Source organism: Chrysochloris asiatica, unplaced genomic scaffold (assembly GCF_000296735.1).
Source record: "Chrysochloris asiatica unplaced genomic scaffold, ChrAsi1.0 scaffold00116, whole genome shotgun sequence".
NCBI classification, from domain to species: domain Eukaryota; kingdom Metazoa; phylum Chordata; class Mammalia; order Afrosoricida; family Chrysochloridae; genus Chrysochloris; species Chrysochloris asiatica.
The window spans coordinates 7,361,471-7,383,005 of NW_006408634.1; the positions used below are offsets into that span (position 1 = coordinate 7,361,471).

At 53.6% G+C, this 21,535-nt stretch overlaps 3 protein-coding genes across 3 annotated transcripts; 1 reads left to right on the forward strand and 2 right to left on the reverse strand.

Moving 5' to 3' along the window:
• Positions 1-3,418: 3,418 nt before the first annotated feature.
• PTH2 (parathyroid hormone 2) lies at positions 3,419-4,310 on the reverse strand. The gene is made up of 2 exons (XM_006868196.1): positions 4,189-4,310; positions 3,419-3,593 (listed from the first exon to the last, which is right to left on the reverse strand). The coding sequence occupies exons 1-2, from the start codon at positions 4,308-4,310 to the stop codon at positions 3,419-3,421; spliced, it is 297 nt and encodes a 98-aa protein (XP_006868258.1).
• A 2,945-nt stretch (positions 4,311-7,255) lies between these two features.
• GFY (golgi-associated, olfactory signaling regulator) lies at positions 7,256-9,366 on the forward strand. Its single transcript, XM_006868406.1, has 3 exons — positions 7,256-8,393; positions 8,632-8,802; positions 9,167-9,366. Exons 1-3 carry the CDS (start codon positions 7,256-7,258, stop codon positions 9,364-9,366), a joined length of 1,509 nt encoding a protein of 502 aa, XP_006868468.1.
• A 920-nt stretch (positions 9,367-10,286) lies between these two features.
• SLC17A7 (solute carrier family 17 (vesicular glutamate transporter), member 7) lies at positions 10,287-20,995 on the reverse strand. The gene is made up of 12 exons (XM_006868197.1): positions 20,919-20,995; positions 16,325-16,577; positions 15,127-15,245; positions 14,743-14,857; positions 14,581-14,668; positions 14,294-14,380; positions 14,056-14,198; positions 13,323-13,472; positions 13,031-13,163; positions 12,320-12,430; positions 12,058-12,185; positions 10,287-11,261 (listed from the first exon to the last, which is right to left on the reverse strand). Exons 1-12 carry the CDS (start codon positions 20,978-20,980, stop codon positions 10,968-10,970), a joined length of 1,683 nt encoding a protein of 560 aa, XP_006868259.1. The 5' UTR covers positions 20,981-20,995; the 3' UTR covers positions 10,287-10,967.
• Between the last annotated feature and the right edge of the window lie 540 nt (positions 20,996-21,535).

The following is a 21,535-nucleotide window of genomic DNA, read 5'->3' on the forward strand; positions in this document are numbered from 1 at the left end:
AAAGACTTTATGATTGCTCTCTTTTTCTTTTCCTAAAGTAGGAATGCACGCCTTAAAATTGTGAACTAGCCAACCAGGTAAGGGGAAAGATTGTGCAGTCAAAACCTTAGCCAACCGGGTGAGACACAGCCTTGAGACTTGCGTCAAGCATTAAAAACTCAAGTAGACTGCCCACTCGATGTGCTCGCTGGCCTGTTCCTGTATGTACGGCGATGTGAACGTACACTCTTGCAGGAGTAAATTTTGCTTTGTAATTTAGTCTCACTGAGTATCTTTTATGTAACATCAGGATTCATTTGTAACACTAATCATCTTCATAGTTGAACTATAATGCAGTAACAGACCACTCAGACCCTTTCCCCACCACCTTGATGGGGTGTGGTCCCCAAAGGGAGTGGAGATGCTCATCACAGAATAAGAAAAATGAACCTGTGGGCCACTTGTTCACAGATGTGTACTGATGAGCTATAAGCCAAAGTAGACTTTGGAAGATGAAGCTATAAAGGAAGACAGCCTGTCTAGCTTGAATCTTCTAAGGGTGATGGGAGATTGGAGAGGTCTTGGCACTGTAGGGGCAGCACTGGATTTTGAATCACAAAGTCGGCAGTTCAAACACACCAGCTGCTCTTTAAAAACCCTCTACAGGGTCACTGAGTTGGAACCAACATGATAGCACTTAACAACAACGTTGTTGATTTGCCTTTTAATTGAACTATAACTACACGGATGAAGACAAGTCAAATACATGTAGAGCTGGATGAATTCTTTGATTTATACAAGAAAGGAGGCCCAACAAGCACAGGGGTTAAATAAGGTGGACAATAGCCCATGAAGGGTTTTGAATTTTGCTTCCAGGTATCCATAAAAGGCATGTAAGCAGCAAAGGACAGGATCAACTTGGTTTGAAAAAGACCTTCTGGAAGTTGGAGATATACAGGCGATAAATAAAGGAGGAAAGACTGGTGGCCAGGAGATGGAGGAGAAGCTGGGGCAATCCATGGTTCAAATGGAAAAGGATTGGAAACTGACCGCACCTGGCATCTGACCCAATGACTAGTAGAAAACAAAGCCATCCCCAGACAAAGAGTGAGTTTCGGGGATGTGGTATGTAAGAGGTCAGGAGATTCCAGAAGGTCACAGCTGGAGCTGGAGGTCTGAGTGCTAGGGAACCGGATGGAAGCTATCGGGGTGGCTGCAATTCCCCAGAGGAAGGGAAGTCGAGTGGGAAAGGAAGGGATTTGGGGCCACACTATGAATCTAGGGCAAAAGTGGAATCCCTGGATGGCATAGTACTTGACTGTTAATGGAAAAGGCTGGAGGCTCAATCCACCCAGAAGTGCTTGGGAAGAAAGGTCTGATGGTTTGTTTCCAAAAACTCAGCCACTGGAAACCCTACGAAGCACATTTCTACTCTGGCATAAATGGGTGGCATGGAATCGTAGTCATTTTTGTAGGGGGAAAAAGAAAGTGAGGACCCAACCAAACATTTAGAAGTTGTTAAATACCATCAAGCTGGTTCACTCAGCGACCCTGTAGAGGGTTTCTGAAGGGCCAACCTTAAAGTTAGCAGTCCAGTGCTTATCCTACAGTGCCACACCAATAGCAAATAGTAACATTGTCATTGCATTTCTCCATGAGAGTAGTGGAAATTCTGTTGTTGTTGTTGGGTGCCATACAGTTAGTTCAAGGGTTTCCAAGGAGCAGCTGGTGGGTTTGAACTACCGACCTTGTGGTTCGCAGTCTTGTGCTGATCCTACAGACCCGCATTAGGGTTCCAGTGGAAATTCTAAACCACTGAATTTGTAAGTTCAATGATCCCTCTGTTCCTTACTGGCGCTGAAACGTGGAGAAATTGTCCGTGACTTTGTGTATATATAAAACTTGACCAACTTCAGGTGCTTTTACAGAACAGTTTTCATTCCTCAGTAGTTCTGAAAAACACGGGACAGTCCTGTCCCTGCATCCTAAAGGCCAATTAGAGCTCGGTCCGCTTTCCTGAAATGCAAATTGCAAGCAGCCTCGCGTTGCTTCCAGCTCACCAACGCTCCCGGCTCCGCCCCCGTCTCCTTTAGACTAATCAGAGCGCGGTCCGCAGGAACGGCGCCTAGGACCGCGCGGGTTCAACGCCTTCGGTAACCTTTGGGAGAAGGCTGCCATGGTCACTGTTCAGGGGAGGGATTGTCAGGCTAGCCAGGACCCTAGGGAGAGAGACGGCTTCTGATTGGCTGCTTCCTCGCTTCACCAGCGGCCCAGGTGTATCCCTCGTCCTCGTCCCTTCCCTCTCGGAGCCCAACACCTGGTCCCCCTTCTCTCCTCCTCCAGCCTCCTCCAGCCGTAGCTTGGCACGTCTCCAGGGAAAGTCACAGTTGGAAAACGTTGAAGAAACCTTTGGAGGCGGCACATTTTTATTAGGCGTTTTGCTACTACCGGGCATTGTACTGAAGTAATCCTAAACCAGTTTAGTTTAATGCTCACAGCAGATGAGGAAAAATGAAGTTCAGAGAAGCTAAGAGTTTCCAATATAGCGTGGACTCCTGGTGTGGCGCTGTGGGTTAATGCGCTGGACTGCAAAGTTGGTTTGAACTGCAAGGTTGGTGGTTCAAGCTCACCAGCCGCTCCTTGGAAACCCTACACAGGGTCGCTATGGGTCGGAACCGACTCGATGGCATTTAACAACAACAATTTAGCATAATAAGTTTGGGAACACCTGGGCTGGAAGCCAAGCTCCCTGGTAACACAGTGGTTACGTGCTTGGTTGCTAACTAAAAAGTCAATGTTTTGACTCCACCAGCTATTCTACGGGAACAGATGTGACTATCTGGTTCTGTAAAGAGTACAACCTTGGAAACCTAAAGGACCCTAGTCTGTCCTATGAGGGTCGCTGTGGCAACCGGTTGGGGGTGGGATGCCAGGTATTTGTCAATCCAGAGCTCCCATCTTTCCACTGAACGGGGAGAAGTGGGGAAAGAACGAGACCGAGGAGACGGGAAATCCAGTGGAAATAGAAATTGGAGGGGTCCAAGCAAAGAGAGATGACGACTCAAAGGAAGCCAGAATCGGAAGACGTGAAGAAGGCAGAGAAAAAGGACAGATGAGCATGGGAAGGAAGAAGGGAGAGGAGGCAGAGATCCCAGAGAGGGAAGGGGAACAGAGACCTAGAGAGGGACAGAGACCCAGATAGAGGGAGACAGAGACCCTGAGAGAAAGGGACAGAGACCCAGAGTGGGGAAGGGAACAGAGCCGTGGTAAGGGAGGGATGCAGAGATCTCCAGGGAAGAAGGAAACCGGATTTAGAAGGGAGAGAGACACAGACAGACAGACACCCAGGTGCCCGACCAGGCCCCGCCCCTAAGGGTCGCGCAGGAAGAAATCGCAGTCCTGACGCACAGCTAGGTCTTTATTAAACGGGACCCGACACTCAGGGCGCATCCAGCACCAGCAGTTTGTTCATGTACGAATTCAGCCAGTGCCGGCGCTCCAGAGCCGCCAGCAACCGCGCGCGCTCCCGGAAGGCCGCGTCGTCCGCCAGCGCCAGGCTCCGCCGCGACATGGGGGTACCCGGGCCGGCCCAGGCCCGCCCGAGGGTTCGGAAGCTAAGGGAATACCAAAAAAACGCAATGACGCGTGTGTCCTGACCTGCGCCCGCCGCCGCCAGTCCTCCTCGTAGTCTAGCTCGTAGCCCTATTGCTGCACTACGGGTGGCATGGCTCTATCTCTGTTCCCCATTCCCTGTCCCTGTCACTCCCATTCTCTGTGCTGGTCTATGTGTCTCTTTGAAGCCTCCTGAATACCACTGAGACGCATCTGATCATTTATTGGCCCCCAGCTCCTCTGCTCACACAGAAAAAATAAATATTGCTCAAGGAAGAAATCGCCTGGGCTCCGACTCCTTTCAAGTCTGGAAATGCCTTTCTTGGGGTCTCATCATCTTTATTTTTGTATCTCTTTCTCTTGATAATTTTCTTGCCGATCCTCCTCCTCCCCCACCTCTGGATCCTGTTCCCTTCTTTCTGGGTCACTGTCTCTCTCTTTCTGGGTGTCTGTCCCCCCATCTCTGGGTCTTTGCCATCTCCTTGGGCCTCCACCTGCCTGTCTCTGGATCTCCGGTCCTCTCTCTTTCTCACTTTGAGTGTCTTTTCACCTCTCCAAATCCTCCCCTCTCCCTGGAAGACCTAAAGCCACACATACCTGAGCACCCCCATGGGGGGCAGGGCAACTCCTGAGGCTGGACAGATGCCCCAAGGCACCAGCAACAGAAGTAGCAACAGCAGCCGAAGCCGGGGGCTCCTGGGTACCTGAGGAGTCTCCATCACCTGTGGAGAGAGAGGTAAGCACTAAGACCCAAGTCCCCTCCCAACCAACAGGACCATCCACCCTTCCAGTCCACCTGTGGGGCCCCCTACCACTCAGTGAGCTTGGGCAGTGATGTGACAGCCCCCTTATATCACCTTCACAGCCCCCGCGGCAGGCAGTGACGCAGGCGGGGGCCGGGGGCACAGGGTCAGCCCCCCCCAGGCTCATTAGAAACCACCAGCAGTAATGAGGAGCTGGGAGTGGGGGCCCCCACCACTGCCTCAAGCAGCCAACAACTAATTGGGACCAGGAGCTGGGACCTAAGAAGACAGAAGGGAGAGACAGACAGAGAGGTGGACACAGGGGGTGTGTCAGTGGATAAAAATAGAGGCTGGCACAGAGACCATCAGAGCTGGAGACAGAAACACAGAGAATGAAGAAATAAGGAAGGGTTGGTGGAGAGACAGACATAAAGGGACGAGAAAGGGAGGAGGGACAAGGATGGAGAGTGACCAAGGACAAGAGAGAGTTCAAGAAAGGAAACAAGGCAGTGGCAGTAGGAAGGAGAACAGAAAAGAAAGGGAAAGAGAGAGAACGAAAGGAAGAGACACCGAGCAAGAGAGAGGGAAAGATGAGGGGGAAAGACTCCCTGAAAGACAGAGGGAGATGAGAGGACAAACAGATGCTCAGGGATAGAGATGCATGCAGATCAGTTCAAGCATGGAAAGTGGAGGTGGACCAGAAAGACAGAGTGATGATGGAGCTAGAGAACAGGCTAGAGATAGTGGAGGGAGTATGAGGTGGGGTGTGAAGAGAGACCCTGATAGACAAATCAGAAAGGCCTTACAGGGACCAGGGGGGTGGGGTGGGAGGGAGGCACAGGAGGCTCAAGCTGTGGGCCTAAGTCCTGCCCATCCCAGGCATTCAGGGATCCTGAGGATTTAAGGGCCAGCCCACCCACACTGACTCAGAGCCCTCTGCAAAGTGGAGAGGTCAGCAAAGGTTGAGAAGTTGAGAAAGGGCCTTTTTGAATCTAGGTCTCTATAATTGGTAAAACAAGGGAATCTGGAGTCCTGGTTCCCCAAAGAGGAGGAGCCTGGACAACTGGGTCTGAGAATGGAGGGAACAGGGGTCTGGACTCCTGGATTTTGGGAGGAAGCATGGGCTGGGGAGCCTGAATCCTGAGCTCTGGGGGAGGGTAATAAACTGGGCTCTTAGCCTCCTGGATTCTTGGGAGGAAGGAGCAGGGGTCATGAAGCAGGGGACTAGGAGCATGGACTCTTGGGTCTAAGGGAGGGGGAACTGAGGGCCTAGGCTTCTGAGGGAGAAAGCTGGGGACCAGAACTCCTGAGTCTGAAGGAGGAGGGATTAGGAGCCTAATAGAAGGGGGCCAGACTCTTGGGTTTGGAGGAAGGAGAGGATTGGGGCCCCTGGACTTCTGGGTCTGAGGTGAGGAAAGTTAGCTTGGTAGAGGCATTTCCCTTCACTAGATCATCTCATGTCTAACTTCCTTCCCCATCCCCAAGACAAAATCTTTCTCTGTTCCTTTAACAGCCCAAGTCTGTGACTAAGCTCCCAGGATCCCTGAAGAGGGAGGTTAGGTGCGTCACCTACACCCCTGAGACCCTACCTTTCCCCCCTCCCCCCTCACCACACCCAGCACCATTCTGTAGCAGTCACCTGTTTGCTCTGCTGGCACCTGCTGTTGTCTTGGACCCCTTGAGCAGGTAAGAGGCCCCTGGACCCCTTATACAATCCCAGAAACCCTATCCTGACCAGGTGGGGGCTGTTCCACCCTCCACCTAACCAAAGACTTAGGCATCTCTCCCCATATCAACTTCTCAGACCCCAGAAATCCCAGCTCTATCCTTAATAAACAGGGTTTGGCCCCACAGTCTGCTCCTTCCTTAAAGACCCCCAGGCTTGGATCTCTCAAGGACCTGGAATTTCCAGTTCCCCTCTCCTTCAGGACCCAAAAGTTCAGATCCCCATCTCCTTTTTCCTCTGTAATCCAGTCCCCAAGCATGCTCCCTCAAATATCAAACCTCCAGGTCTCTTCTCAGTGAAAAACAAGGACTTTTGACCTCTAGCCCCTGCTCTCTCAGACCCAGGAGTCCCAGGCCCCAGCTCCTCCTCCCTCAGACAAGGAGTCCCAGATTCAGCTCCCTCCTTCTACTGACACTGGAGTCAGACATCCTCCCCCGCAGCTCCTCCTCCCTCAAGCCCAGGAATCCAGACCCCAGCCCCTTCCTCCCTGAGACCCAGGAGTCCAGCAAGCCCACAGCCTTTCCTTCGGAGTTTTCTCTAGGATAAACAGCTGTTGACTTAAGATGTCCTGGGTCCTCCAAAAGAAAGCCATCTCGTGTCTCCCTCAACCTGGTTCAGACACTCTCCAAAATATAAATTGAGAAGGAATGAGGGGCTAGAGATGTGTCATTCTGTCCCAATTAATTCTGGGACCCCTGGGGGAACAGATAAGGTTAACTACCACTCCCAAGAAGCCTCGCGCTTCAGTCTCCCTTAGCTACTGCAGCTCCTATCTCGAGGTCCTCAGGGATTCCCACTGGGATTCTCAGCCTGTCGCCGGCGCCAAAGTGGGCCGTGGACATGGCCCTTCAGGAATGGGCGGGGACTCCGGATTTAACCCTTTCCTTTCCTGATGGTGTTCAGTGCTGAAGAATGGGTTCAGACCCATAGCAACCCCCTATAGGGTTTCTGAGGAGCAACTGGTGAATTTGAACCCCCGACCTTGCCATTCAAACCGACCTTGTGGTCCAGTGCATTATCACACAGTACCACACCAGCACTCCTTTCTGCAAGGTGGGTTTGAACTACAAGGTTGGCGGTTCAAACTCACTAGTGGCTCCTTAGAAACCCTATACAGGGTCACTATGAGTCGGAATCAACTCAACAGCACATAACAATTTCCACTTCTTTACAGCTGTAAGCGTCTCCTAGAGCCATGAAACCTTTCGGTCTGATCTTTCTTTTGCTCCTTGCTGGGCTGGGCTCCAAGGCAGCTCCCTCGGCCTCACCACCTGCGGGCTTGGACTTCCCAGGGATAAGCGACCCCTCTACGACCTCCCCTAGCTCTTCTGAAAATTCCACTCTTGACCATCCTAACCATCTTAACCATCCTGAGACTCTCCCTTCTGAGCCCTCCAAGACACCCCATGCAGTTTCTCCTGAGAACACCCCCTGGAGTTCTGGGAGTCCTCCCCTCCTGGAAACCCCACACCCAGGCCTCCATGAAGCACCCAAACCTAGCACATACAAAATCTCAAGCTCAAAGTCCTTGGATACTAACTATTCCAAAACAACACATCCAGAACTTTCTGAGATTCCCAAACCTTACCCTACTGAAACTCTACACCTAGAATCCCTGGAGACCACAAAACCTAATCCCTCCAAATCTTTGTACTCTGAATTTCCTGAGGCCCTAAACCCTGATCCTACTGAATCTACATACCAAGAACCCTCTGAGATCCCCAAAAGGAACTCCAGTGAAGTCCTGCACCCAGACCCTGACCCCACCAAGGCCCTTGACCCCAAAACTCTAGAGACCCATAACTCTGCCACCACTCAGACCCCAAACTCTGAATTCCACCAGGCCATCCATCCTGACCCTACTGAACTGCCCCACCTAGAATCCCATGTGACCCATAACCCCATCTCCACTGAAATCCCCCAAACAGAATTCCTCACAACCCAAGACCAAGATGCAGCCAAGAGTCCCTTGACCTCTGACCCAGAACTCTCCACTAATCTTCATACAGACACACCTGCACCATTCAAGGATAAAGCTACCTCCCTCAATGAGGTGCAACTGTATTCCACTCCAGAAGCTCTGGTCACCACCCAACCTGACTCCCCTAAACTATCCACCTCAGAGTCTCCAGGAACCCTTGAACTGAAGACCCTTCAGAACCCTGGCCCTAAAGGACCCACCGTCCCTCCTCCCTCAGCCCGGATTGCAGGCCCCCCTGCTCTTCCAGGGTTCTCAAATGAGCCAATCCCTGCTACTCCACGGGTTCCCCAGCGGCGCAGCCGAGGCGAGCGGGTCAATACTATCATCGTAGTGGAACGTGTGGAGGAGACAGGTGAGGACCTTGAGGACTGGGAGCTCAGACTCCTGGGTTTAGGGAAGAGGGACTTGGACTTGGACACGGACTTGGACTCCTGGGTCGGAGGGAGGAGGGACTGGGGGTCGGAGGGACTCCTGAGGGTGGGAGAGGAAGAGGCCCGAGGGAAAGGACTCCTGGGTTTGAGGGGCCGGGAGGTGGGTCCTGGGGGTTGAAGCTGATTCCTGGGTCCCACGGGACTCTCCTTCCTCCTAAGGCGTGACTTTGGTGGGGCGCCCACGGGGCATGGCGGGAGGCGCCCTGTGCATTTTCCTCGCTGGGACTGGACTCTTGATCGGCATCTTTCTGCTCCTGTGGTGTCTCTACCGTCGGGCAGCTAGGCACCGGCCCTTCGCACACCACCGACTCCCGAACGACGATGAGCCAGGTGAGCACCCCCACCCTCTAGCCAAGGAGCAGGCCCAACCCCTTTGTTTCACTGGGTTTCTCACTAGGCACTTGAGGGCGCCCAGCAAAAAAGTACAAGCTCCCTATCCAAGTTCAATGAAAGCCAGGACCGATCCAGTATCAGAGCCTGTCGCTTATTTACTGAATTTCACACACATTTCCTGTGTCAGCCCCAAGCCTAACTGGGAATTGCATCAGGAGGGAGCTACAGGTCCAGAAAGCCCCGCCCCCTTCCGGTGGAGTCTCCACCCTTGAACTCCAGGCCGCGCCCCTGCTGCTTAAACTAGCCACCTCCTCGCCAATTCTTGAGGCCCAGTTCTAACCCCACCCCTGTGCTCCCCCAGTTATGCACCTGGACACCCCAAAGGACCCCTACGACCTCTACTTTTATGCGCCGGATGCCTGGGTCCCTTCGCACATCACCACCAAGCAACTGCCACCCACTCCCCCACTACCACCCAAACTGCCCCCGCCACCCCGCGGAGGGCCCCCCCAGCGCTTGGAGGCGCTCTCCCCTGCCACACTTCCCAACAACTTCGTGTGAGCCCTATCCAGGTCCCTCCGGACCTGCGCATCCACAGACGGAGATAGGACCCAAGACCCTGTCCTCCTGGCAGCTTTGCTACATAGTGGTCCCCTCTGAAGGAGGGTCGGAACCAAGAGATGCTTTCGCTGTGATCTGAGAACACGGTCTAAGTGGAATAAATCACGTGTTCGCACGGCTGGTCACCTCCTCTGGCCTGATTCCTGGAGGAAAACAGGGGACTAGGTCTGAGGGAAGAGGGGCTTCAAGAGGAGGATATGGGGGGCGGGCTGGACTCCTGGGTCTGAGGGAGGAACTGTCCCCCCACATACACCTGAGCTTGGGGGCCTAGACTTTTGTGTCCGAGGGAGGAGAGAGACTGAGAGGCTGGATTCCTGGGTCTGAGGGAGGAGGAGCTGAGCCCCTTCCCACCTCCTTCCCTCTCCCACCTCATGACTCCATGGCTAATGACAAGAAAGTCCTTACATCAAAGCATTTTATTGGGAGTGGGGCAGGGCAGGTTTACAGTCACTAAGACACGGAGACAAAAAGACACAACCCTGCCCAGGGGAGAACACCAACCCCATTCCCTTTCCTGGGATTTGGTGATTTCTCCAATATATGTTCCCCAACTTCTAATCTGAAAGAGGGGTATCTGTAAGGGGAAGGAGCCCAGATCTTTTAATCATTTAGCCCCTGAGGGATACAACAATGGCCACTGAGAAACTAAGGGCAGCTTGAAACCACCCCGGAGCATAAAGTGCCAGGAATTGGGGGGTGGGGGGGGGTGGCAGATGAAACCACCGTGGGGCAATTCAATGGTGGTGGCTTCTAACCACTGAGCTGATGGACTTAAACAGTCACTATTTAAACCTGAAAACCATGTCTAAGAAAGTGCATCAGGGTGAGGAGACACATGTTGTTAAAACCACGGTTTTGGTTGTTCCCCTAGACACTGTGCTAAGCTAGAGAAAATGTCTTAGGGAATTTGGTGCTTCAGCAAAAGAGAGAGTTTAGAATCAGATGAGGGGAGAGGATGTGCAAGGGGGAACTTGAAACCCTTGAAACCGCCATTTTCCTTCAGAAACGCTGGTGAGGATCAATCCCTGGAATGGCGGGGATGAGGGATGGGCTAAACCAACATGGAAAATGCAGAATTGAAATGGAGAGCTTGGAAATTTCTAGAGAAAGGACCTTGAATTGTTCTGAAAGGAGAGAGGAGGGGCTGAGTAACTTCATGGGGACTACAGTTCCCAGGGTTCATAGAAACAAGGAGTGCCTTTAAAACCACAAAAGAGAGTAAGAGGTTTGACTGTCCATTCGAAAGCCCTGAAAGGAGAGAAATGGAACCACTGAGGCAGATGAGTAGGGAAGAAGACCCGAAAACTTATTAGGATGCCTTTAGGAAAACATGGGGAGCCTTGAAACTGCCAGTGTGCAGCTTCACTACCCCTGAGAGGCATTGGGGAAGAAAAGCAGTTTGACAGCACTGGGAACACGGGAAAGTGCTTCTTAGGCCTGAGGCAAGACAAAGTGGAGTGGGGCCCCTAGACACTGTAGTTCAGGCCAGAGATGTGTGGAGTGGAGGTCCTGGAAACTGCTATTCGGTGGGAGGCACATGGTCAGTAGTTCCGGACAGGGGGTGGGGGCCTCGGGGGCTGAACTGTGCTGTGTGTGGCGCCATAGGAGGGAGGGGGAGCTGGGGGGGCTCCAGGGGGCTCAGCTTCATCCTCCATTTCACTATCATCACTGCCAGCCAGCTGGTCGTGGCCCACGAAGCCACACTTCTCTTCGCTCATCTCCTCAGGCTCCGCCCACGGCTGTTTCTCTCCAGAAGCAAAGACCCCGTAGAAGATGACACCCCCATAGTGCACCAGGGAGGCGATTAGGAACACATACTGCCACTCCTCACGAGTCTGTGGGGGAACATCAGAGATAGTGGTCAAATTGTTACTGTCAAGTGTTGTGAAATCTATTTCAATTCATATTCGCCTCATGGGGCAGAGTAGGACTGCTCTTTGGTTTTCTAAGCTATAATCTTTAGGGAAGCACATCAGGAGGTCTTTCTCCTGTGCAGTCCCAGGGTATGTTTGAACCACCAACCTGGTTAGCAGCCAAGCACTTAAGCATTGCACCACCAGGGCTCCTTGAGTGGTCAAATAGGAGGAAAAAACAGGATGTGAAGAGAGAACCCCAGTGGAGAGGTAGATACAAAGGCTGAGTTGGAGACAGAGGCCCAGAGAGTGTGGAGATGTGGGTGTTTTAAGGGAGGGTAAAGGATATGATCAGAAAGGTTAAAAAAAAAAACTTTGCCTTCCAGAAGATTCCAAATCATCGTAGGGAGCCAATGTGTTACAGAGTTTTACTGTCCCCATAGGGTTTCTAGGCTGTAATCTTTGTTGTTGTTAAGTGCCGTGGAGTCGATTCCAACCCATAGCGACCCTGTATAGGGTTTCCGAGGAGCGGCTGGTGAGCTTGAACCACCGACCTTGCAGTTCAAACGGCTTTGCAGTCTGGCGCATTAACCCACAGTGCCACACCAGGACTCCTTTAGGGAAGTAAAAAAAACTCAGGCCTCTCTTCCAAGGAGTCACTGGATGGGTTAGCACCGCCAATCTTAAGGTTAGTCAGTAATGGAACATTTAACCTTTGTGACACACAGGGACCACAATGCATAATTCTGGGGAATAAGGTCAGAAGGTGGGCACAGACCTTGTGCTTCGTCATGGCACCCACGATGATGGGGCACACCATGCCTGACAACGTGCCCACACCATTAGAGATGCCCATGAGGATGCTGGCATAGCGTGGGGCGATGTCCAGGTGGTTCACGTTGAACCCTGTCAGAGAGGCGAGTAAGCAGCGTCACAGCCAAATCTCACTTTCGGGACTCCCACTTGGCCACCCTCCTGCGTCAGGAAGTTCCCTATAAAGCTGCCCGGGGGCCCTCAAACTTCAGTTCCCCGGTTCTCACCTGAGATCGCAAAGCCGCTGAAGCCCACAGCGAGGACCAAGAAGGAGATGGCCACGCCCTTGGAGTGAGAGTATCCGACCACCAGCAGCAGAGTGGCTTCCATGCCAAAGCCTAAGGAGGACTTTCTGCCTGAGCGCTGTTCAGGGAGCAGGCCTCTCTACACGGCTTCTCCAGACCCAATCCAACTCAGATCCGCCACCCTCTTGCCACCTCCCACTTGGGTCCAGGCCTAGCCCCCCATTCTGCTGACCTGCATCAACTCTAACTAGGCTCCTACGTCCCCAGGGTCCAGTCACTAACGGCGCCACGTCCCAGAAGATGCAAGATTCCCGCACCTCTGACTCCTATACCCAGTCTCTACAGGTCTCCTACTCTTAAACCCCTCTTCATCACCTACGCCCTGTCATGCCCAGCCCCCCTGCAGGCTCCGCCCTGCTGATTCTTGACTCTATTTCCCTAGAACAGTCACATTCGCCAGGCCCTTCCACCACTTCCGGATGTAACACCTAAACGTGGTAAAAATCTCTTCCATCCAGACCCGCCTTCACGCTGGCTCAGTTTGGCCACGCCCCATGGACCCGCCTCCGGACCTCGCTCCTTTTCTTTGTGGTCCCGCCCTTGAATGCTCTCCTGCAATCCTCCCTTTAGTTCTGCGAAGCTATCCTGGACCACATCCAGATGCTTCCCCCCCCCAGGCCACGCCCCACTTACCCCCGCAGTTCATCAATTTGCGCACGTTGGTGGTGGACATTATCCGGCGGCTCCTCAAGAAGTCAGCGATCTGGCCACCGATGGGCACGATGATGGTCATGACCAGATGGGGCAGCGCTGACACCAAGCCCACCTACACAAGCGTGTGTACAGGGAGACACGCTCAGCGACCGCAAAACGGTGTCTCCTCCCTGTCCTTCGTTCCAACCCCTTGGGCTCTAGATTTCTCATCCAGCCCCCACTCCCCTACCCCAGCCCCCTGTGCCTTCAACTCAGATTGCCTGAACCCCACCTTGCTGATCTCGAAGCCAAACACCTCTTCGAAGTAGGCGGGCTGGGAGATAAGTAGCAGGTAGAAAGTCCAACTGCGGCAGAAGTTGGCCACAATGATGGCGTAGACTGGCATGGACGTGAAGAAGCGCCGCCAGGGAGTGTTAAACTTCTGTGGGGGACGAGGAGACCAGTGCTGGGGGCGTTGCCGTGTCCCTTCTGGGGCCCCATAATAGTCCCACAGACTCAAGAATCCGACACCACTGCAACCTTAAGGGACCCAGAGGCGCAGGCCCCACATGTCCCTGCTGGGGAACCAGGAATTCCAGCAGCATATTGACACTAGAATTCAAAGGTGCCCAGGCCCCACCATGACCCTCAGGGATCCATAAATGTGGGTCTACAAGTCCTTCCATCCAATGCCTCCCCTACATCTAGCCTGACTCACAGCTAGGTCTAAATTAAAGCCCTACACTGGAAACGCATCCTGGTTGGTTTTAATCACTCACCATCTGTGGTTCTAACCCCACCCACATCGCGACGTAACTCCTCCCTCTAGATTCTAACCCTGCATTCTTTGCAGTCTAACCCAATCTCCTCTGAGGGTTTACTGAAACTCACCACTATCTACACACGCTAAAACCTGAAGGTGTGGGTTCAAAACCCCCCTTTTCTCCTGCCTCCATACGTCGAGGTCCTACCCCTCCGGCCGCACCCCTGCCCCGCAAGCAGCACCCCCAAACTAGGGCCCGGACCGTGACGGGGTTCATGAGTTTGGCGCTCTCGCCGATGGCGTCCTCGATGTATTTGCGCTCCTCTTCTGAAATGCTGGGGTGCACCGCGGGAGACTCATAGGAGACCAGCAGCCAGAAAAGGTACCAGAAGATTCCGAAGCTGCCTGGGAAGGGGGGTCAGGGGGGGTATGGGAGCGGGATGACGCCCAGCTCCGCCCCGCCAGAGCGCCACCCGGACCCAGGCGTCCGGGCCCCTCACCGTAGACATAGAACACGGAGCTCCATCCTGAATATTGCACCAGGACTCCGGCGAGGGGCATCGCGACCACCGCCCCAGCGTAGGAACCTAACGGAGACCGTACGGATTGGAGAACAGGTTCTTCCCGTAGAGCCAAGAGTGAAGGGCCCGTTCTTTCTGAGACACTGAAGTACAATCCACGGGCCCTCCTCCCTCAAACCCAGGAGTCCTATTCCTTTAGCCTCCTCCTCCCTCAGTCCCAGGAGCCCTAGACTCCAGAGCCTAGACCCCGCGGGCCATCCCCTCACCGCAAAAGGCCGTCGTGGCTAGGCGACTCCTTTCTAAGGGTGGGGCCCATTTGCTCCAGATCCCATGGCAGGCAGGGTATGTGACCCCCTGGGAAGCGTAAAACCAGAATCAGTTGAAAGAGGCGGGCTTAAAAGGGCGGAGTCTATGTGGTAGGTCTTTACCTCTACCAACCCCTGCAGGATCCTCACGAAGATGACGCAGCCGTAGTGGACGCGTGCAGCCGATGGGATCAGCATGTTTAGCGTGGATGTCGCCACAATAGCAAAGCCAAAAACCCTGATGGGAAGAGTCCGTGGTCCTCAAAAAGGATCCAGCAAACGGCTATACCTAGGATTCTGCCCTTTCCGCCCACAATCGAGCAGGCTCTGCCTTCCCGGAACCCCGAACCCCACTTTCCACAATCACGAGTCCTTGCTTTAAAATCCCGCCCCAGAACCTAGGCCCTTCCCATTTATCTAGAGTCCGCCCTCAAATTCAAGGCCACAGTCTCTAACTTTACCCACATAGCTATAGTTCCCGCCCACCTTGAGATCCCACCTCTGTACCTGTTGGCTGCGAATTTTTGGCAGATAAACCCTCCAGGAATCTGGGTGACAATGTAGCCCCAGAAAAAGGAGCCGTGTATGAGGCCGACTGTCTCTGGATCCCAGTTGAACTGGGCTTTCTGTGGACCAAAAAGGCACATCAAACCAGCTGTCCTTCCAGGCTCTGTGCTCCACCAATCAGTGCCACAGACTCAGCCTCTCAGCCAATCAACAATCAAAGATCGCTTCTGTCCGCCAAAATACCTGCCAATTAGAGCCCACTCCATCGTTCCATCCCTCTATCAAAGTGCACAACTGCGTTTCCACGTTGGTAGGATCGGTGCTACTGTAGCAACCGGGGTTGCTGCCTTGACAACTTGGTTTCCCTGCCTCAATGCCCCTTCTCTGAATGTCTGGGGCCCATATAGGGTGATAAAGACTCTCTCCACGTCTATCCCACTAATAGGTCCCATTGTGTGCGGTCCACGAGTGCCAGAGATGGGGTTTAGACAGGGACAGGGGCGGGCCTGATTGGAAGGGAACAAGAGGTAGGGCTTCAGGTTGTTCTTAAGTGCCGTGGAGTCAGTTCCGACTCATAGCAACCCTGTATAGGGTTTCCAAAGAGCAGCTGGTGAGTTTGAACTGCCGACTTTGTGGGAAGCAGTTCAGCGCTTATCCTATAGCAGCGCCACACCAGAGCTATATTGAAATAGAGGAAGAGCCTGAGATGTGGCGGATCTTTACGTAACCGTCAAAGCATGCAGGGCAGGACAGTATGGGATGCAGACGTGAGCAAAGTTGCTAGTAGGCTCATAATTGTTGTTAAGTGCCATAGAGTTGGTTCTGACTCCTAGTGACCCGATATACGGTTTTTGAGGAGCTGCTGGTGAGTTTGAACTGCAGACCTGGCGGTTCAAACCGACCTTGCGGTCCAGCGTTTATCCCACAACCCCACACCAGGAAGAAAATACATAGGTAGGACGGGGCCTACATGAACGCTGATGCTGGGGCGGAGTCTACATTTTGTAGCAGGGATTTGAAATAAGGGAGGTGCTTCATTTGGTTCTGGTGGTGGGGCCTTAGGTAAAGGGAGCTCTCTGAGGTGAGATCGGAGCTGAAGGGGTGGAGCGACTCAGGCAGTTTTGAAGGGCGTGGCCTCTGTGGGAGGACGTGAAGGAAGCCGTGGGGCGTGGACAGAGTGAGCTCCGCTCTGAGCTACCTGCACCACCACGTGGCCCCCGCGGTGGGTGGTGCTGTTGTTGACCATAGAGACGATGGCCACGCCCAGGTTGCAGCGGATGCCAAAGCTGATGCAGAAGCCTAGCCCGCTCATGATGGCGATGATGTAACGGCGAGGAAGGCCGAAGCAGGTGCAGTCCAAGACCGGAGGATCCCGTGTTTGTGTGGTCACCGGGCGCCCGTCAGCGCTCAGTTCCAGTGTCTCAGCTCCTTCCTGCCGCTTCTCTAAAAAGCTGAGGGACAGCAAGGGTCAAAGACAGAAGAGTCGAGGACCTCATCCCCATCATGCTCTTCCAGACCTAAGCGTTTGCACCCCAGAATCTTCTTTCCTCAGACCCAGAAGTCCAGGGCCCTAGCCTGCTCCTTTGACACACCCAAGAGTTCCCATCACCATCCTCCCTCAGACCCAAGGGTCCAGGGTTCCCAGTCTCCTCCTTCCTCAGACCCAGGAGTCCAGATCCCCTGCCCCTTGTTAACTCTCTGGACTCAGGGTTTTAGACTCCAGACTACCTTTGGGATCCAAGGCCCTGTGCCCCGCCCCCACCCCACAACCGGAGACTCTCCCAGACTCTTCTGCCAGATAGGAGTCTATTTGAGGAAGGAAAAGGTGCTAAGGAGACGCTTCAGCAAAGGTGTCAAGAGAACAGCTGCTTCTTCGCAGCCACGTCTGCTATATATACCGACCCCTCCTCCCATGCTCCCACCCCACCCCCACTCCTGCGGCCTGCCTTCTGTGGCCCAGGTATGGGACCAATATTCAGATGACTTCATCTAAACCACAGGAAACCCATTCCCAGGGATGCAGTGGTTGGGGAGAGATCTGGACCCTGGAGTCCGGCAACCCAGCCCTAGCATCGCTGAGGAAGCTTGAGTTCAGGCCTTCAGCCTAGGAGGTAGGGAGGGGGAGTATGGGGTGGTGTCCTGGCAGGGGACAGATGGCCCTGGTGGGGGATTGGCTTGGTTCCCAGCGTGGCTCTCGCCCCCGCCCGCTTCAGATCCAAGACTGAGTGTGATGACAAATAGGGTACTTGGAGGGCCGCCTCAAACCCAGAAAGAGGCTGCAGAGAAAGAGGTGCCCTGAGACCCAAAAGAGGGAGACTGAAGTCAACGGAGAAAAGGACATAGAGAGAGGGGCACAAAGACCCAGAGAGGGGAGGATATAACCAGAAAAAAGGGGACAGAGACTCAAAAAGAAGGGGACAGAGATCCAAAAAGAGGTGGAGCAGAGACCTGAGAGAGATGGACAGTTACCCCAGGGGTGGGGTATTAGATGCAGAGAGCAGAAACAGAGACCCAGGGAGAGGGGCAGAGAGACGTAGTGCTGAGGCTAAGGCACTGAAAAAGGTAGAGAGAGAAGACAATGAGGAGGGACAGACTGGGGATGTAATTTGTGAGGTTCCGCCCCTTTCTAAGGTGGGTAGGCAGCCAGGGGATCGGGCTGGATCCCAGGAAGGGGCTAGAACAGATGGAGGCGAGGGAGACTGGAACGGGGGAGGAAAGAACAGACAGACGGTCTGGGGGGGATGGAGGGTGGAAGAAACTAGAGAACATAGCCCCCCCTCCCCATCCTTGAACTTAAGGAGGTTGGAGGGGTGTTTAAAAAACTGGGGTGTGGGGAGGGAAGAAGCCAGAGGGAGCTGGACAACACCCAGAGATGGGAAAATAAACCCCCAGAATGAACAGACAGTAGGGCAGGGTCTCCCCACTTTCATCAGAAGGACATGCTGGCCAATGAGAGGGTAGACTTTGACCCAGGTGATATTTGACCCTGAAACCTAAGATATGATTGCAGCCCCTGAAACTTGATACTCCTCCTCGTTCATATTAGTAGATGCCAGATCTCTGACCCAGGCTTTTAGGTCTCAGTATTTCTATTTCTTTCATATCCCTGAAATGGGGGCCAAAACAGAAATGTGAGACTCTAAAGCAGAACATCAGGGTGATATTCATCATCTGAGGATAAGAGGACCAGGGACGCAGAGAACAAGGTTGGTTCTGAAGGTCTGCAAGAGAAAGGAAGAGAATGGAGGAGGTGGGTAGCCTAGATGGAGATTCCCCTTCCCATCCCTGGATTCCCCAGAACCTGGTGATGAGGAAAAGCAGCACAAGGGACTGTTAGTTAGAAAAATGCAAATTGTATCTCAACCCTCCCTTTCTGAATCTCCCCATCCCTCTAGGTTTCAGACCCTCTCTCTCTCTGGGTCTCTGTCTCCCTTCTCTATGCATCTGTCTCACTCTTTTTGAGTCTCTGTCCCCCTCTCTCTCTGGGTCTTGACCAGCCCCCCTTCTCAGCATCTCTACACCCCCTCTCTGGGTCTCTGTCCCCATCTCTCTCTGGGTTTCTGTCCCCCTCTTTCTATCTCTAGCTTCCTCTCTGTGTCTCTGTCCACCTTTCTCTCTGGGTCTGTCTACCTCTCTTTCTGGGTCTGTCTCTACCTGTCTCAGCATATTCTGTCCCTTTTCTCCCCATCTCAGTTGCCTTATTTCCCTTTGGCTCTCTTATCTACCCATTGTACCACTAAGAAAACTGAGACTTGGAAACCCGCAGTAGTAAATCCAACATCACAAGTCTTGTCCATGGGGCCTAACTCTTCTTGGCCCACAGCAGCACCCAACCTCTCAGAAAGGAGGCATTTTGACTGCTTGTCTCTGCTGCATTCTTCCTCAAATGCACTACCATGTCCTTGTCCCAAGTCAGCCTGGGTTCCCATCTGTTTCCTCGTCCAAGGGGAGTTTGCCACCCACTCCAGTATCCCTCATCTCAAGAAAACCTCAGCCTCTAGCACAGCTTTCAGGTAAAGCTGACCCACCTCTGAGTAATGGCTTTTGCCTTCATCATCTGACTCCTCCTTCCTGAATTGAGACTCAGTTTCCCCTACTAGGTCTAGAAAATTGAATGAGATTGAGGTATTATGTCCAATCTAGTGCACCTCCCTCTCTCCAATAATCAGAACTGAACCCCAGGATTTGGATGCAGATGGGCTCCCCTCAAAGTGTTTGGTGACTCTCCCGCTGGGAGCTCTGAGCTCAGGGGTCTCAGAGGATAGATGGACCAAAAGCAATCCAGGTGATATGCAGAGAAAGAGGGACTGCAGGAGGGGGCCTGAGACTAAACTCATCCTTCCCCCTGCCGCCCCCTTCCCAGCCCTTCCGTCAGCACGGCTTGTGTGTGTGTGTGTGTGTGTGTGTCTCTCTCTCCTGACTTCACACTGATGTATTTTGAGAAACTCGTGAAAGGAAGCGAGAAAAAGGGTGGGGAGGGGCTGGAAAATAAGGGGTGAGGTTATCTCAGCTCCCCGTCCCCCTCACTGCTGCATCCTTCTGTCCTCTTCTCTCCCATCCCTCTTGCTACTGGCACTCTTATTACTAGAGGGTGGGGGAACTTGGGAGCCAGGAGATGATCTGCAGCAAGCACGACTAGAGTTAGATTTCAGGAAGGACTTACATGGCCTAGTGAAATTAATGAGGGTGAACTAAAGAAGGGGCCAGAGTCTTAATGAGGGTGAACTAAAGAAGGGACCAGGGTCAAAGGGTGCACAGAGAGGGCCTCAGTGCTGGGGAGGCATCCCCTCCCCCATTGTGGCTAGATTATTTTTAGGTTTTTCCGCAGCTGAGTAATTTCTTTGACTTGGAGCCAGGACTGGGGTTGGGGGTAGGAGACTGGAAGGAGGTGTCCAGATTACCCTGAGGGACACCCTGGTCACTGGGGTCATCTCCCTGGCTGGGAAAAAGTCCTTCGGGGCTCTAGTCCATATCCTTTGGGGGATATGCCCCACCTTGGGATACTGATTTTCAGGTCTGCAGCTCTCTTCTCCCCTATGGACACAGGATACCTAGGCATCTACCTCCCAGCTTAACCCCACTCAAGGACAGGGGCTGATGCTCCAATCGGATTTAGCTTCAGATTAAACTCTCTGAGACAAAGAGAGATAGAAAGAGATATGGTTTGGGGTTTGGGGAGGATAGAAACCCAGAGAAAGGGAAACAGAGACCCCCAGAGAGAGAAGGGGACAGAGACCTAGAGAGAAGGGAGACAGACCTAGAGAAGGGGAGAGCAGAGACCCAGTGAGAGGGGGAACAGAGGTCCAGAGATGGGGTGACAGGAACCCAGAGAGGGGGGACAGAGATCCAGAGAAAGAGAGCAGACAGAGAGACTCAAAGAGCGAGAAGGGGTCAGAGACCCAGAGAAAGGGACAGAAATTCAGAGAGGGAAAAAGAGCCACAGAGTGGGGAGACAGAGTTCCAGAGAGAGAGGGGGACATAGCCCCGGAGAGAGTGGGACAGAGATTTAGAGATGAGAGACAGAGAGATGTAGCCCCAGGTAACCGAGCTGAGCCTGGCCTGGGGTGGGGCGAAGAAAAACTAACGGGGCTGATAGATGAGAACGGATGCACTAGAGAGAGCGGTACCGTTGGAGTCTGAGGGAAAAAACTAGCCAGATGGGTTGAGGGACCCCCCCACACACACACCCCAGGGCACCTCCTGTCCATCTGTCCATCTGCAGCCAATGTGGGAACGGGCATCGTCTTGGGACCATGGGCCCTTTTCCCACCCAGGACCCCCAGACCGCTCACCGGTGCAGCCTCCCGAGGGTGCGACCTGCCAGCTTCCGAAATTCCTCCTTACGGAACTCCATGGTGGCGGCCCCTTCCACAGGTCTCCCCACTGATCCCCCCGCCCGCGGGCCCGGGTGGCCGCGTCCGGGTTCCCGGGGTCCGCCCCGGCCCGGCCGGCCCCGCAGCTCCGCTCGGGGGGGTAGGAGGCAGCGAGTGCCGGCTGCCTGCGGGCTGTCACAGGACTCCACGCCCGGGGCGGGGCGGACTGGGCGGGTTGCAGGGAGACCCCACCCCTTGGATTCTAGTCCCACCTTTTTGCTGTCCTCACATTCAGTCTGGCTCCGCCCCATCCCTCCTAAAACCACGCCTCTGAATTCTGAATACCTGAGTAGCCTCACCCCCCAATTCTGTACCTTCCCGGGAGTTGTTCCCCACTAGCCCATCCCCACAAATCTCACTAGCTCATTGTCTCCTGAATTCTCTTTCACACTTGAGATTTGCCTCCCCCACTTCAGTTCCCTTCAGTGTCGTCCCTGTCACAGTTCCATCTTTCTCTGGGTCTTAGTCCCATCCTTCCTAAATTCTGGATCCGACAATTCCACTGTGCCCATGGATTCCATCCACAACCCAGACAC

Excerpts from the sequence above, each read along its gene's own strand:
- PTH2 (XM_006868196.1), bottom strand. The coding sequence starts at position 4,310 with ATGGAGACTCCTCAGGTACCCAGGAGCCCCCGGCTTCGGCTGCTGTTG. Across the intron at positions 3,594-4,188 it reads CCCCCCATGGGGGTGCTCAG|CTTCCGAACCCTCGGGCGGG; the intron begins GTATGTGTGGCT and ends GTATTCCCTTAG.
- GFY (XM_006868406.1), top strand. The coding sequence starts at position 7,256 with ATGAAACCTTTCGGTCTGATCTTTCTTTTGCTCCTTGCTGGGCTGGGC. Across the intron at positions 8,394-8,631 it reads GGAACGTGTGGAGGAGACAG|GCGTGACTTTGGTGGGGCGC; the intron begins GTGAGGACCTTG and ends CTTCCTCCTAAG. Across the intron at positions 8,803-9,166 it reads CCCGAACGACGATGAGCCAG|TTATGCACCTGGACACCCCA; the intron begins GTGAGCACCCCC and ends GTGCTCCCCCAG.
- SLC17A7 (XM_006868197.1), bottom strand. The coding sequence starts at position 20,980 with ATGGAGTTCCGTAAGGAGGAATTTCGGAAGCTGGCAGGTCGCACCCTC. Across the intron at positions 14,381-14,580 it reads AGCCACGACGGCCTTTTGCG|GTTCCTACGCTGGGGCGGTG; the intron begins GTGAGGGGATGG and ends GGTCTCCGTTAG. Across the intron at positions 12,186-12,319 it reads CAGCGGCTTTGCGATCTCAG|GGTTCAACGTGAACCACCTG; the intron begins GTGAGAACCGGG and ends CCTCTCTGACAG.